This window comes from Ammospiza caudacuta, chromosome 3 (assembly GCF_027887145.1).
Source record: "Ammospiza caudacuta isolate bAmmCau1 chromosome 3, bAmmCau1.pri, whole genome shotgun sequence".
Lineage (NCBI taxonomy): Eukaryota > Metazoa > Chordata > Aves > Passeriformes > Passerellidae > Ammospiza > Ammospiza caudacuta.
This window is the reverse complement of record NC_080595.1, coordinates 53,212,026-53,228,925: the sequence shown is the minus strand read 5'-3', so window position 1 is coordinate 53,228,925 and position 16,900 is coordinate 53,212,026. Positions and strand designations below refer to the sequence as shown.

Below are 16,900 nucleotides of genomic sequence, written 5' to 3'. Positions count from 1 at the left end.
AAAGTTAACACCTGCCCTTTAAAATAAAGATATCACATCTCTCTATGTGAGACTAACCCTCCTGAATTGTGCAAAATGGAAATCCCAAGAGAGGCAGTGGTAGGTCAAATGGCTCTGTTCCTGGAGGCCAGAGCAAAGGGAGCTATCACACTCTGGCTCCAGCTTGGCACTTACATGTGTCAGGCTGAGCAGCTGTGTTCTGGCCCTGAATGTTGAGACAAACATGTTGGAACTGACTTTTTATGAAGGCAGCCATGGTAGATGGCTTGCTCAAACTGGAAAACATTACTGAAAATTAATGCTTTTTCATCATGTGGGTTTTACCCTTATCTGCCGTACTGATTGTATCTGTACTGCCAAATTAACAGTGTTGAAGAGCATTTCCTGATGCTAAAACGTAATTGTTCTTACTATAAAGCTGTCATGATGGATCCTGGCAGGGTGTTGGCTCCAGCCAGCTAGCTGTCTGCTTGCTGATTCCCAGGCAAGGTTTGGGAATCGCCTGGGAAGGTCCATGGGCTTTTCTGCATGTGCAGATTAAGTGCTGTCACCATTTTGGAGGGTAGAAGTTTAGTAACAGAGGAGAAAGTTGTTCCATATCAGTTAGTCTCTGTTTCCTCCCTAACTGGAAAGCACAGACCTGGTCCTCCCTAACTGGACAGAAAAATCAAAATGTGTTTTTCAACAGGAAAAATAACTGAGGTGTTAAAATGGATTTCATTCAGGGAAACTTAGGTGGTGGCCTGGCAAAGAGGAAGAATTTTCTTGTTATTACTTAGCAGTATCTTGGTCCCTGATTCTTGAGAAAACTGAGTCTCACTTTTTGAATCTCACTTCTGTGCATGTTTTATCTATGCTAATCCTGCTTGAAGTCTGATCTTTTTTTAATCAGAATTATGATCCTGATTAATCCACAAGGACACGTGGTTAATTTAGTTTCTGGTGTTGGGAACAAATGATGGTAATACTGCTTTTTGACTTAGCACACTTCCTTAAATAAAGAGTGATTAATCTTAGCTCTTAGAATATGTCTGAGTTTCAAGTTGGCTAAATTCATTAAATTCTTAATACTTACAATGCATAAGCACTAAAGTAGTAAATTAAACATCACAGAAAGTGATCACTGGGATAATAATAACATTAATAAAAATTACAATTTTTTTTTCTGTGAGTAAATTCCTTCTGGCCTGTTTTCTTCCCTGGCACTTGGGGGCAGAACTTCATCCAACAGAAGGAAGCCCCACAGAAACTGGGAATCATTGACTCTAGCATATGAGTAATTTTGGGATCTCCTTGGAGAATTTGAATGTTGAAAGAGTTTATAAGACAAGAAAACAATTTTTAAGCAAGACTAGTTTAAAAAGTTATGTGATAAATGTCCCTTGGACTGTGGTTACTGGGGAAAGGTTGGCTTAGAGAATCTCACATTAACTTCACCTTTAATTACAGCTCTGAAGTTCACCTTCTAATTTGTTCAGTCAGCCCCTTCTGTGTAATGTCCCCATTTTTAGGTATGGTTAAAGCATCACTGATCCATTTTACTGCTAATGCAGCAAGGAGGCAATCACAGCCTCAGTGCAGAACTGGCAGTGAGCAAAGGTGAAAGAGCAGTCAGAGGAGAAAGCTCTTGCTGAGGTCAGTGCTGTGAAGTTAGAAAAGATAAAGGGTGGAAAGCATGACAAAGACTAGCAAAGACAGCTCAGGTGAGCTGTCCATCTGAGGTGGGTTCAAAAGGCAGACTGAGAAAGCGTGGTGATAGACTGATCTGCCTTTGTATAGGCAGCAAACCAAAAGAAAAAGAGAATCTGGGGGCACATTCTTTGCTTCACAGAGATAAACAGAAAATAAAGGCTTTGACACTTAGTGCATGCTCCTCCTTCCCTCACTGCCTAAAACCCCTGCAAAGAATAGTTCTAGTATGTGTGGCTGGGGAAAGAAACTGCAAAATTATTTCCAAGAAAGAAATATGCAAGGTTTCTAGCTAGCATCGTCCTCATTACATTAGTTAATTCCAGTGTAAAATTTATTGGTTTCAAGTCTTATGCGTCTCTTGATAGTGGAGTGTCTCTTTCTTGATTGACCTTGTTTTCTCTCGCTGTTATTCACTTCAGAAGTGTCAGAAACACAGCCTTAATTATGTTGCTTTGTAATCTAACCCAACATTCTATCCTGCAAACAAGCAGAAGGTATTCCACAGCATGTCTGGGCTCAATTTCGAAATCCTGTTTTTATGCTCTAATTTTGTGTCCTTGTATCACATGACTGTGTTCAAATATATTGATTGTACTAAGGAATGGAATTGAAAATGGATCAGGCTGTGACTTTTGTTTGTACTTTCCAGCTTTAATGTAATTATTCCAATGGAATTTAAGCTTTCAGCATGCAGGTGCTCTCTGAATGGTGACCAGACTTTCCTTGAATGAATCTTGCACATTGTCATACAATACAAGATATTACAAGGGAGAGAAGGACATGAACCTGTTAATGCTCAGGCCTGAGAAAATGCTTTTTTGTTGGACCATACCACCAGTGGAATTCTTTGTTGGCTTAGCAGCAGGCAGAGCTCTTGGCACAGTTTCTGGAGACACCATTATTGAAGTTGGTATTCTTCTTCTTCCCTGCCACATCCTCTAATTGGCTGCTCTTTCAGGCTGATGAGACCTTTTAGAGATATCATCAGTTTCCTGTAGGCTCATCTGTGATTCTTTCTATCAGCAAGGTATTTGATGCTGTGCTTCTAGCAGCATGCCTGTGTATCCAGAATAGAGCTTAATATATTTTTTAAATATTTTTTACATTAGAGCAGAGGTCTAAAGAGTAAACTTTTTACTCTACAAGATATTTTTTTCTTAGCTGTTTGGGGTGGCAGGAAAATGTTTCTAAAAATTCATAAATGGGGACATAAGAATGAAAGAAAAATATTCTAAACTTCTTATTTTTCCTGATGCTATCCTTATATATCTAAGGACACTAACTTATGTCCCTGTATATTCCTACCTTATAGGTGACCACAACTGAGCCCTTAAGTTAATAGAAGAATGTCAGTAGTGCATGCAGGAAGAAGTGTAAACAAAGCAGATGTTCTCCTTTGATTCTCTAATAAGACAAAATGTAGGAATTGAAAATTGAAAAAAATTAAAAGTAGTCAAGATTATATCTCTACCTGTGAAAAAGTTAAATTAATGAAAATAGATATTACACTTATTTCAGCAAACAGATATATCATAAATCATACTTTCATGTACTGATTAAATACTTGGTCCAAGCATAAATAGTAACTTCCTCATGTTAGCAGGTGGGCACATTTTCTGCTGTCTTGCCTGTAGCCTAGAGGTGGAAAGATGTAGCTTTTTATTTGTTTTGAATCCGATCTGTTATTTTTGTTAAAAGTTCTTCCAGCCGAACACGTCCATTTGCCTGGGTTAATTCCTCACTAATGCTTGTTTCTCTTACTGAGCTGTCTTGCTGTATCACAATAGTGTGATTTTTATCACCCCTTCTCAGAGAAGCAGAAAGATGAAGATAAGTATTCTGTCCAGAGGTCCAGCATTCGATTGTCGTACCAGAACTAAGAATGTACATAAATATCTTTTTAGCCCTCTCTTCTTGAATTTAGTCTTAAAAGTTCAAATGTCCTATTTTCATTGCTTTTTCTAAACAACATGACAGACTGAATCCTATGGAAATCACCATGAACAGTGTCTCAAGGAAGTTTAGCCATTTACATTAATAAAAGCAAGAACAAATAATCTCCATGTCTTTTATAGGCAAATTAATATTCCAGTGACATCAGTTAAGAAAGCTGTTGAGGTTTTGTTGGGGTTTTTTTCTCCTTTGTGTAATTTATTAATTTTCAGTAGACCACCAAAGAGCTTTTTTGTGCTGGGTTGCATTGTAAGCATATTCCAGGCACAAAAGAGCCAGCTCATCACAGGATCCATGGAAGTCTTGTGGCTCAGAGCAGCAGCTTGTCTTGATATGATCAATAGTCTGTACATAAGTGACTATTCATTAAAAGCTAACATGCTACAGCAAGCTGGATTTTCATAAGATATATGCTTCTTAGATGCTCTTAGCTCCTGCAAAGATAATGGATTTTCCAAATCTTCTACAAAAGGGTTTGATTGAGTTCCAGTTTTGAACAACTACATTGTTTGGGTTACTTAGTGTGTTCAGAGTCTAGGTAACAGGATGTATGCACTGGGTTTGGGGGTTTTTTTGTGGTAGGTTGGGGTTTTTTTTAATTAACTTTTGTGCCACTGTAGTGAAAGGATTCTGTAAGAGTCTAGAGCATTTCCTGTGTGATGGTAGCACTGACTTAGACTGCAAACATACAGTGTTGCATAAGGGAACAATCTAGTTCCACTCTGGGTCCCAAAGCTTTCAAGACACCAGTGCGGAGAGATCCAGAGTATCATCAGTGGTTTCATGTGGACTGCAGTCTGAGCCTGCATCTACAAAATTAATGAAAATTCAGATCCTGATAGGAAAAAAGTTGGTCCTGTGTAGGGCTTCTTGATTTGTCTTGATTAGCTCTTCTGAAACATGTTGTTTGAAGCTGTGTATAAGTGGTATTATGTGACAGATTAATGTTTACCTTTAGACTTCTTTGGTGGGTAACTTCCTTCCTTTTGTTGGTCCAGGTGCTAGAATTGTTATTCCATCCACCTCTATCATAAGAGATCTGTATTGATCAATAAAGGTGAAAGTTCTGATAGTTTCACCTCTCTTTTTATTGTCTTTTTTCAGTAAAATATTACAGAGATTTAGCATGGTTTATGTAACAGAAGTTTCTTCACATGCATCTGACTTCAGTATTTAGGCATTTTAAGCTGGCAAAAAATCTTTTCTTCCGTGAAGAAACTGTCTGCTCAAATAACTGTTGGTAATTCATAATAAGTGTATTGAGATTAGATAAAATCTGTGTGTGGCCAGGGTACATTTTAATACATGAAGAGAGATAAGGATATTAGGTATCTCTGAAGAAAGAGAGTTGAAAAGGCTTTCCATTTACCTTGGTTATTCGAAATGTATTAAAGACTTCACTACATAAAACAAGTTAATACTTTTATTTCTCAATTTTCTCACAGCTGCAAGAGAATCCGTCTGGCTAGAAAGAGAAGAGAGAGCACGGCAACATTATGAGAAGCACCTAGAGGAACGCAGGAAGAAGCTAGAAGAGCAGAGACTAAAGGAAGAGAGAAGGCGAGCTGCCGTAGAGGAAAAGCGAAGGCAGAAACTAGAAGAAGAGAAGGTAAGAACGAATGTCATGAAACAGCTTTTCAACTTCTCTTGCCCTAAGATACAGTACTATCAGCATTTTCTCTAAGAGCTGATGTTGACAATGCAACATGAGCCATGGTCAGTATGACATAGTGTGTGGAAGGATTTTAAGCCTTACTTCCACAGGTACTGCTTCTGTTGTGAATCAAATGCAGTAAGTTGAGCCTGCCTGGATTACTGTGTATGCCACTGTGCAAACTCATGCAAATTTGGGTCAGGTTTGTCTGGTTATCCGTTAATTCTTAGCCATTCAGTTTAAGGGTAGTTAAATATAAGTTGCCCTAAGAAAACCTTTTCAGAAATGAGTGTGCAGTGAAATATGCTCTTGGCTGATTTGCCTCCCAGTTAAACTGGGAAGTATGAGCAGTGTGATCCTATCAAAGCCACCTCATCCTTGTGGGTGTTGGGTTTCCTATCTGTCCCACTCTTCTGGTATTTAGTACATGGGAAGTAGCACTAGGGTGTGTTTGTGTAGTGGCAGGGCCACTTAAACAGATCTTACCTTTTCAAAATTTCTTTTTATGTTCTAACTTATTTATGGCTTACTTGCTGCTTAATTTTGTTTTAGTCTGTGTGTCTTAAGTAGGCAGCACATAAGCTTAAAGACCTAAGATGCCTACTTGGTATTGTCCATGTGGTGGAGGGTAGCAGGGATTGATAAGAAAATAAAGTTAAGAACCCAGTAGTATCCAAATGTGTTATCCTGTTGTACTCAAGGAACGACATGAAGCTGTTGTACGTCGCACAATTGAAAGAAGCCAGAAGCCAAAACAAAGGCAGAACAGGTGGTCCTGGGGAGGAGCACTGCACAACCGCATTAATAACACAGGTAAAGAGGGAGGCTTGCTTTGCTTGCCAGTTTCCCTTCCCCACCAGTCAACTGGAATTTACATTTCTTCTTCTGAAAGGAAGGATGTTTCAGTGTATGTTAGCTTGAATTCTTTTCTCTTGGTCCTGTTATTGCTAACAGTGACATGTTTGTGACATTCTTGTGTAGCAAAAAGGTAACAAGGAGAAAGAAATCTCCTTGAAAGAAGAAAAAAGTTACAGCTTGTTTTGGGAGTTGACTTATTCTGTAACTACCTTGCTACAGCTTCTCTCCTGCTGCTTTGCTGTTGTTCGTGTGTGTATGTATATGTGGGTGTGCTTGTGCTGTGTCAATCTTGTGATATGAGCTACTGTGGCAAATGCTAGCTTTGTGCCTCTGAAAGTAGGTCTGGTAGAAATGACCAAATACGGAGATTAAAGTAGACACAAGGAAGTTAAATTGTTCTTTATAATAAGAGATCTGTGCTGTGTACTGAAATTTGGGGAAATAGAAGTCCCTTTTCTTCCCCTAAAGATTGGCAAATTAAGTGAATTTTAGCTATATGCTCTTCCGCCCAAATATCTTCTCTAACTTAATCTGCCAATGATTAATGTGTATATGCCCTGTTCAATATGAATCAAGTCTCCCAAAAGAGAACTTTTCCTTTACTTCTTTTAACAGGAAGTGATGCTTCAAGTTCTTTTCTTCCTATGCTAATTTCTATGTGTCTAACCTCTCATCACGGGAGGAAAAAAAAAGTTGAGAAAAGAATGCTCTGAAATCTTTGTCATATATAATTTCAATAAACATTTATTTTTCATAAAAGGTTACTTTTTTGCTTAACTTTGTATAACTTATTTGATTTTTATTTTATTTTCTGTGAAAAATCATTGTCTTGCATTCTGTCCCTAGGTTATTATTTTGAATCATCATTCACCTTTCTCGATTTAGCAGGCCTGGAGCACCACTTCAAATCTCTGGGTGGTGCTAGAAAACCTGGTACATAATGCTGTGGTTTGTTATTCCTTCACCTGTAGCTAGTTCTCAGGAAGTGAGATCATCAGTAACTAAACCACCCTCATGTAGTTGCAATGCATGCTTAACACCATGCTGATAGATTAGAAAGAACTGTTAGTACCAGATTTTTCATTATTATTTATTTTTCTGGTGGAGAGTTACTGCTGGCTGACTCTAAAGATTTGGCACAATTCACTGAAATGAAGCATAATGTTCTATCTGCTGGAATTCAAGGAGAGCAAATTTGAATATTTTGTTATTTTCTAAAACCCTTTTGGCACGTAGGATGTACAATTTTGCACATGAACACAGACACATAACCAGCTGCGTTGGCTGTTTCGTTGCTCATGGGTATTTTAATTCCTTTTTTTGTTTGTTTCTTTTTTGGTTTTTTTGGATAAAGAAAGCAGCAATTTTCAAGGCAACGGATTGCATTTGGCCTATTCTACATTTATAGGATTCATACTGCCAACACTTGTATGCAAATCCTTATGCTGAATGTCATTCATTTAAATAAGGTTCATTGACACGAGAAATGTTGTCATGCCTAACAACAGAGGTGATTTTCAATATTGTCATTTGTCATCTTCAGAAAGTCAGTTTATGCAGTACATCCTTTCTGCCAAATGTAGAAGCTTTATGACTGTACTGATACACTGTGTAGTTTCTCAGTGGCAGATTATACATGAGATCAAGATCCCCCTCCCGTTCCCACAAATATTCCTGTTCTCAGGAAGCCTGAACATAGTGTGTCCAGTAGTGACTTGCACAGGGCATTCTCCAGTTTACCCCATAGATCAATTTGGGGTCATCTTGACAGCCTACAGAGGTCTTTTTCTTAGTTATAACATTTAGCTTTCTCCTTTTTATAACCCATTTCTGAGTTTTATTCCCCTACCGGTATCCAGTCTGCCAGTTCTATGCCCTCACCAAGTCATTCTAACGTTAAAGTTAGCAAATAATCACATGGGGTAGGGAGAATCTTTCTTCAGCCCAACAAGTTATAGTGGATCCTATATAGTTCATAGATATGTGGAGAATTAAGGTATTTTTCATAGACTCTATTTCTATGAATTCTTTTGTACACAGTGAATATAATTTAATCTATTGGGACAGAACAGGTAAATACAATCTTATACACTAGTCATAAATAAACAGTGGCAAATAATATTTCGGCAGCAGCATCCTTAATGCTGTCATTGTCCTGAGTTTGTATCTGCTTTGCAAACAGTGTGGGGGCACATTTTTGGAGACGCAGACTATGAATCAGCAGAGCAGTTAGGCATATGCTCAAGCCTCATTGCATTTCAGCATGGTTGAGTGCTTTGCTGAGTCGTGCTGAGGCGCAGTACATGCTAAAACGTAAGCAAAAGCAGAATTGATTCTCACAGCATCTTTTGGATCTCAGATTTGCAGATGAAAGTTTGTAACGGGGAATGTGTAGTTGAAGCACAGAGCTTGGAATTCTTTTTGTTTGGAGTGTTTTTGGAGCGAGAGAAGAGAAGGGACACAGCAAACTTTCCGTGGCAGATGTAGGCACAAAGAGTGTGCAGTCTCTATTCTTGAAGTAACCATCACCCCCTCAGCAGGACGCAGATGCTGACTGCAACAGTTGAGCAAATGATGGAATACCGCTCTTAAAATGTAGAGAAACTGAAATCAAATTATAAATTTTTCGTGTTATGTATGCCAAGTAGGTTCATTACAAGTACTTTCCACAGAGGCTGATTTTTTTGAATCTGCTAAGGTGTGTGCTAGGCAGGATTTTCAGGACTCTGAAAATAATTCTGGTAGGTGGTTTAGAACTTACACATAACTGTGGGATTTTTAACTAAATCTTTTAATTTCTTTTGTGCTCACTCTTACTTCCTTTGTGCACTAATGTTCTCTTAATCTTTCAGCATGCCATTGCCACAGTATTGACCATTGGCCTAGTAACAGTGCCCTGTCATCTTTTATTCAGATGGCAGGGTGGTGTTTTAGTGAATAACTTGGTGTTTCCAAGCATCTTGGTCCTTCCATGAATCTTTCTATTCTAAGTTGTGAGCAGAGATTTTCTGACAATATTGAAAGTCTTTAGATTGCAACCCATTGAGTGATAATGAACAGAATATTTTACACATTTAAAGCTTAAATTGTGTTGTGCCCAGTCTTTGAGTCACCTGTACAACGTCTACTGAGAAATCCATTCTATTTTGGAAGTTCTTGTGGTAGAGCAGGAGTGACCTAGTCCTGTTTTCCTCCTCCCAGTAGTGAGCTAGGAACTTGCACTGTTGCATGTGGGCTGTCAATTAGCATTATCTCCATTTGTTTTAGATCGAGACAGGCGGTCTGTTTCAACAATGAACCTTTCGAAACATGTTGATCCAGTCATAAACAAGCGGCTCTCCTCCTCATCTGCAACATTACTAAATTCTCCAGACAGAGGTACAGTTTTGAAGAAAAAAGCATTAAAGAGCAGCAAGAAAGAATGTTCTATACTGATGTATTACTTAGCACATAAAACAAGCTTCTGAAGTCATTTTCTGTACTTCATCTAAGTGGTGGTGGAAAGACTTCAAATGTGACAAGTAAATGGTTGAACATTTTTTCCTGTGAGAACAAATAATTCTTGTTTTTAAAACAAGAGAAGTTACCTAAACAATCCTACTTTAGCAAATGATAAAAGCAGTGCTTCTGTCAGGTTTTTAGTAAATGAGGTACAACTATTGAAATACATCACTCCATAGTGCATGCAATCATGTGTGACCTTTTATTTGCATTAGACCATTTTGTCATTATTTTGTTTTCCTTTCTTTTTCGGTAATAGCTCTTGAATGTTTAAGAACGTGTTGCATGAAGCTTTCAAGCAGTTATTTTATTACATTTTCTGATTTTATTACCATTTTCGTTATTTTTGTGGAAGAGGTATGGATGTTTTTCATATTGTCTGTTTATTGACATTTTATGTCCAGTTATTTCTCAAAGATTGCTTCATTTCAGTGTACACTTTTGGTGTTTACAAGTCTGAAAAAAGACAAACCATCAAGCTTTTAAAAATTAACATAGCTAAATTGCTGCTGCTGTTCTGAGGACTTATGAGATTGAAGCATTGAGCTTAAAAGTTTTATAAAAGAATGTCTCTTGTGTAACTTGTGCAAAGAGCTTTGCAGTAAAGTACTTGGTAGGGATTTTTTTGTCCTCTACTGAGTTCTGTCCCATTTCAATCCATAAAATCATTTTTTAATTTTTTTAATGGACTTTTTAGTTGCGTTGTCTGATTGAGGTCATTATTTTTGTGTCTTAACCAAGTTCCAAGTTTGTGTGAACATGTGTATCTGGTTGATTTGATGTGCCATGTTCATCTTAGTGGGCAAACCTAGTTGTACAGTCTAGTAACTTGTGAAAAATACAGTATTACCTTAGGAAATAATTTATTCCTAAGCACTAGTCATTTCTTGCTCTAAATGTCGAAATCCAATCAGTTTTAACTTTATTAGCTTTTCAGGTGTGCAATTTTTTTCAAATGGTTGCTGTTCTTTGCCAAATGCTTTTTTTGAGGAAGGATCTTGGTGAAGTGGGCAGGTGAACAGCAGCAGGCATTAAGTATGGAGCATAATCTCTTATGGACTGTAAGACAGTGTTTTAGCTTCCGCCACCCATTTCAAGTTCAGGAGAACGTAAACAGAATACGAGGCAGTCTAATAGTAGGGGAAAAAAAGGAATATGGAAGAGATGACCATTTGTCAAAATGTTGAGGCATTTTTGCTTGGCATTTTTACTAAAACAGCACAGAGCCCTTTAGGAGTCTCTTGTGACTTTTTCAGGTTCCAAGACAGAAAGTAAATCCAAATGCTATAAGTGCTTTTTCTCATGCAAAGTCAGATACCTAAATCTAGTTGAGCCATGTTTCTGGAGAAGTGCCACTAGTCTCTCCAGTGGCCTCAATGCAGGTGCTTAAAAGGAAGGCTGTGACTGCCTGCTCCCCATTTCACCTTCCAGAGGGCACCCAATCACACACACTCTGTGATACAGACTCCTACCTGCAAAACAGTGAGCTGCAGATAAGGATGATGAGCTTACCTATTAAGTGGCTTATAGCTGTCAACAAGAACTTGTCATCTGTTGTGCAGCACCTTTTTATAATTTGAAGGACAATTTCTTTTTTGCTTTGCTGCAGCAAAAGACAAAAATTTTCATTAGCTAATTGGCTAAAAGACTGGTTTATGGCATTTCAAGCATTCTGTTGCTGTATAGCTCTTTATCACAGTTGTACAATCGGGCAGCTAGAACATGCTTCTCATGCTTTTATGTTACTGTAATTAATGAATAGTTAAAACTGTAACAGAACATGAACTCATATTCAACTGCAGAAAATTGCTGTTGACCAATAGATTTTGGCAGTTCTGCTCTTTAAGGAGAGCTTAGCAAAGCGATACTACTTTTCATGAGGTATGAGTTACATACTTGAAGTTTTGCAAAACTTGCACCCTAGTTGTTTTCCTCCCCCTCTGCAGGGATTTTTCTTCAAGCAGATGATTGTCTCAATCACTGCATCACCATTTTCTGCAACCATTATAGAAGACATTCAGGGGCTCCAGTATTGTTTCCTGTAGAAAGGGAAGTTTCCCCCTATGTACTGCTCACCATATTGTGTATGTGTATAAGCAAACACCACATTTATCAATGAGAGTCTCCTTCGTGGTGCTCATCAGAAGGCCTGTTAAATCCTGCCTCCCATCTGTTCCTACAGCTAATCAAATGCTGCTGTTTGCTTACTTGCAAATTATTCTGCTGCTGCTAAGACAACTTTCCAGTATTCAGGTTGTATATCCTGAAGACAAATACAGGGGATTGTAACCAATTTACTTTTGCCAGCACCCTGCAACTTTGTGTCTTTTTAAGTTACAAGTTAGGTTGTAAAGATCTTTAATCTGTTAAAAATAACCTGCTTGTGGCTGGGGCTAAGGGTACTTCCTTGTACTAGCAAGCCTATCGCAAATGTGCTTCCTGTGTGAAAATGGAGCAAAAAAAGCTGAGAGACTTGGGCTTGTTCAGGCTGGAGAAGAGAAGGCTCCAGGGAGACTTTACAGCAAAAGGGTCTTCCAAGAGAGCTGGGGAAGGACTTCTTACAAGGACATATTGTAATAGGGCCAAGAGGTAATTGCTTCAAAATGAAAGGTTTAGATTGGATATTATGAAGAAAATCTTCACTCTGAGGCTGGTGAGATAGGTTGGAGGAGGCAGGTGGAACACGTTGCCCATGGAAATTGTGGATGCCCAGGGTCTAGCTAGATAGGCCTTTGAGCAACCTGGTCTAATGGAAGATGTCCCTGCCCATGAGAAGAAGGTTGGAACTTGATGATCCTTCAGATCCCTTCTAACCCATCCCTTCTAACCCAAACCATTTTATAATTCTATGAAATAGCCCTTAGAGTGATAGCTTAACACATCATGAGAACAAAAAATACTGTTTCCCCTTGTCTGTCAGATGGTTTGAAAAACTAAATCTTGAAAACATCACCCTGAGGCATTAAAAACAAAAAAAGCAAGAAAAGAAATCCCTGACCTCATTGTATTAAAGTTGATCGTATTATTTTGGGAGGTTCTTTGTTTGGTATTCAGTTCTGCTCCATTGTGGTTTGGACATCAAACTGAAGCTGTTCAACGCATTTAATATTAATACTCTTGTAATTGGAACCCAGTGGAGGAAAGTTTGTCTGTTCTAGGTGAATGGTGGTGCTAATCTGTTAAAATATGTATTGAATGTGTGAAGTGTGATGCTTTCAGGTAGCTGTGCATTTGGAAAATTCATTATGTGATGGCCCTGGCCCACAAAGCCAAGGTGCATCTGAACAAACTTTGATCTACACCCATAGTAGAGAATCAGGGTGACTTCACTCCAAGGTCCTGGCTAAAACTATTTTGACATCTCTGAAGCAGGCCTATTGCTTCTATGGAGAAGAAAGTTTTTGGTTTTAGTTCACAATTGTGCATATCAACTAGCTCATTCCCAAACACTGCCTCAGTGCTTCAGTTGGATGCTGTGGCCACACGGGATTGCTTCCAATAGAGGATGTGGATACAATCTTCCCTGAGTTAGGGCCAATGATAATTAAACCATACTCATCTTTAGGGCAAGGAATATGAGATATGTGAGACATGGCAGGTGAGACATTGGTGTTCTAAATCATCAGTCTCTTAGCTGTATCCTCTTGAGATTATTTCATCTCTGGGAGTTTATATAAGCCTTTATAGTGACATAAGGCTTGCAGCTGCCCCACACGGCAGTATTTACATGGTGACATTCACTTATCCTGTAAAGGTAAATGCCCAGAAATGGATAGTGTATATAGTACTGGTTTACTGGCCTAAAATAGCAAGGATTGCTTTCTGAAGTTGTGTGATCTTTATGTTAAACTACAGTAGAAGAGTTCTCCAAACTCATCCAGAATCATACCTATGAGCCTCACCTACTGAAGCCTGAGACCACAAAAAAGAATGTTATCTTGCAACAGTAGCTTTGAACAGTGCTCATACTGAGCATGGGGCTTGGAGAGGAGAGCAAGCAAAGACTTTGCCATTACTGCATCCAGTTTAATGGTAGCTCTGTGATTTCTTCATTGTTAAACTGCAAGCTTAATGATAATGTGTGTGCTGTAATGGAGGTCTCTGTAGGGTATTTTATGTGTCTGTGTGATCTCTACCATTGCAGAATGGAACCATTAATCACAAAAAGCTCCAGCAATAGTACGTTCTGTAAAAGGACAGTTAGGAAAAGAGCCTGCTGTGTTTGAGAGTCCTATATTTCTGTAGTAATGCCCCTTATTGCATTTCTGGAATTTAAGGGAGCAATTTGAGAAGTGCAAAACAGCACTGAGGGCAGATTAAGCAATTATGTTTTCATAGGAGGAGATTGAGATCAGCCTTTCTTTACATGGGGCTCTTAGATTAAAGACAGATTCAGAGTTTATGTCTATTAAAAGTGATGGATTTCTTCTTTTAAAAATGCAAATGAATGTCAAGTTTGTTACAGCCAGTCACTTCAATGAGTGTTATAGAGATTGAGCCTCATAAATTCAAGCTGCAGTTTTGTAGCTGCAAACACTAAACTAAGGTGAATTACTGCTGAGGTGTAAAAAGACCTGCTTTTGCTTGCAATATCAAGATTGCTGCTATGGTGTAAGCTTACTGTAAGGAACTACTTTGGGAAGTAGTTGAATGTTTTGGCTTGTGATATTCATTATGAAACAATTTCTTGCATTGGAATATCAAAGAAATATCAATTCAATACAGAAAGTAACTTAGAGGATTCTTCTGGTTAACACTTTGCCATGATAAATGTTTAATTAGTATTAAAAAAAAAAAGTAAAGAAACTTTATAACATAAAAGGATTATATTGACAAGCTATGTTTGCGTTAGACAACACTGGGAAAAGCAAAGTAGCAGTGTGATTGCAGCCAGGTCAGCATGTATTGCATTTTCAAAACAAAGCAACTATGTGAAGAGTGTTCTACATGGAAACTGATTGTTAGTAGGATCTGTGGACAGAGAATTAATGACCAAATATAATTACTGTTTTCGGTGGCTTCACCTATTACTGAAACAACTGCAGCTGCTGAGCTTGGTATCTGCAGTTGAGGCACACTGTCCTTTTGCAGTGCTTTGAATAAAACCTCACTGACACAATTCTCTGTATAGGAGTAAGCAGCCTTCTTTGGTTTTTTTTAGGGAGGCTGGAAAACTTTGGAAGGTGTTTAAGTGTACCTGGAAGACTCTATATCTTTAGTGTAGGAAGCCTTTGGGACACAAATGTCTCTGTTGAAGTCTGTATTTAGGAGGGGAAACTGTTCCTCTAGTAGGGAAATTATCCTGTTATTCCTAACATGGAACGTGGCAGATGTGCAGAATATCCATACTCATTTGGTAACAATTTGCCATAATGCCACAGGCAGTAACATAAATTAAATGTTCAGATGTACATATTTCTATAGGAATTCTTCTACTAAAAAGGAGTAATAATAAAATACAAAACACTGAACTACTGTGGACAGTTTCAAGATTTCCATGGTATGCAGTAGTGAGGAGAGTACTAACGCTGTGCAGCATGTGGTTATCTGTGAAGTGTTTGGTCTAACATCTTGCTTGTCTGGTGCACGTCAGCTCGCCGTCTTCAGCTCAGCCCATGGGAGAGCAGCATCGTTAGCAGGCTCCTGACGCCCACACACTCATTCCTGGCTCGGAGTAAAAGCACAGCTGCATTGTCTGGAGATGCAGGTAATCCTGTAACAGCAGAGGCTTCATGTCTCAGACACTTATTTTTCCAGATTCCCTGCCGGATGCTGTAAAGTCACTGATCTAATTATGGGTGTATGGTAGCATCCCAGAATGAACTTGAAAATCTGTGGTTAGTGTGCATAACAGCATGAAAGCTTCCCTGTACAGTTGTTTGCTATGCCTCTTTCTCTTTTTCCTACTAACTGTTTCTTACTTGTGCCTCTTCATCAATGCAATAGATTAATAAAAACATAACATACAAAACATGCAGGCAACAACATCATGCTGGCCGTGGCTGTTTAAGGAAATGCACACCTTATTGGAAAGAGCTGATTTAGCACATCCACTGCTAAAGCTGTGAGCTGCTTGCTGCAAAGGAGTTTCAGTCCCTACCAGAGCACTTCCCACATGGAGAAAGTGAGGTTTTTATAAAGATAGGCCCTGGCTACTGTGCATTTAATACCTGTGAAGTTAAGTGTGCAGGTTCAGTGGGGTTATAATAATTGTAAAGTTGTCTGCCAACCCCAGAACAGCTCCCTGATGATACTCACTGAGGGAAAATTAATGTGCTGAAATGTGATGATATTGCTAGGTGGTAATTGAAGGCCCAGGCAAAACTGTATTCCAAATACAACCAGGGCATACTTGCTTATCATGTATTTTAGGTAGGTGACAGCTACCTCTTCTTTTATCATAGGATGTTTTATAATAGAATGTTCTGTAATCATCCACTAGGAACTTTACCATTACACCCTCAGCACGTGCAGCAATATATTATTATAAGTTGAGACAAGTCTTTCTTGTCTAATGGGGACAGGATTTCTATTCTAATTAAAGAACATAGAAGGTAAGAAGGAACAGAGATCTGCTAAGATTACTTTTAAAGAAGCTTTCACTTAAGAACTCTTATAACTAATTAGGCTGTGGTACGTTTCCACAGGGGTGATGATGTAGGAGCAAGAATGTGGATGATATTCTACAAATAGTAAAACTAAGAAGCACAGCATTCTTTTTTACTCCTCAAAAGCAATCACTCATAAAATTAATATTTAATGTCACCTACCAAGAAGGATATTGGAAACTCAGCTCTTCATTAGGGAATAGTTGAGAAGGCCTCATGTAAGTGTTACCTTCTTGGAACAAGCATGAAGCTTTTTGTGACTGCTCTTGTTTATACTTGTTTATACTGCACAACTAAACTGAGTGGAATATTGAGAAAGGCTACAAAAAGCAGGAAAGGCCTATTTGTCAGCTCAGTCTAAGTCACATCCCTGAAATGCCTTCCCTATGCTAACTGGATCTATACCACCAGAAGAAAGATCCATCTGCTCATTGTTTTCCAGGTGTTATTCTCTAGAAGCAGTAACTTCAGCCCCTTCATACAGGATGCTTCCTGGAGATTAATGATCAAGTGATGCCAATGGCTCACAGCTGTGCTCTGAACATTCCACTCATCCCAGCCTGCCATTATTCCCTAGAAAATTACCCTGCCCTTTGGCTGTAAAAATAAATTGCAATGTAAAAATTCCAAACTG

At 38.6% G+C, this 16,900-nt stretch overlaps 1 protein-coding gene across 6 annotated transcripts in view; it reads left to right on the top strand.

Annotated features, from left to right (window-relative positions):
* The window catches only part of MAP7 (microtubule associated protein 7), a 109,579-nt gene that overhangs the window by 69,379 nt on the left and 23,300 nt on the right, over positions 1-16,900 (top strand). For 4 of the 6 annotated variants that reach the window (XM_058801228.1, XM_058801226.1, XM_058801225.1 and 1 more), the window contains exons 4-7: positions 5,091-5,254; positions 6,001-6,112; positions 9,425-9,535; positions 15,252-15,365. In XM_058801228.1, the coding sequence (XP_058657211.1) occupies positions 5,091-5,254; positions 6,001-6,112; positions 9,425-9,535; positions 15,252-15,365 (501 nt within the window). The remainder of the gene's footprint in view (positions 1-5,090; positions 5,255-6,000; positions 6,113-9,424; positions 9,536-15,251; positions 15,366-16,900) is intronic. The other 2 variants (XM_058801230.1, XM_058801229.1) reach the window with 1 other exon arrangement.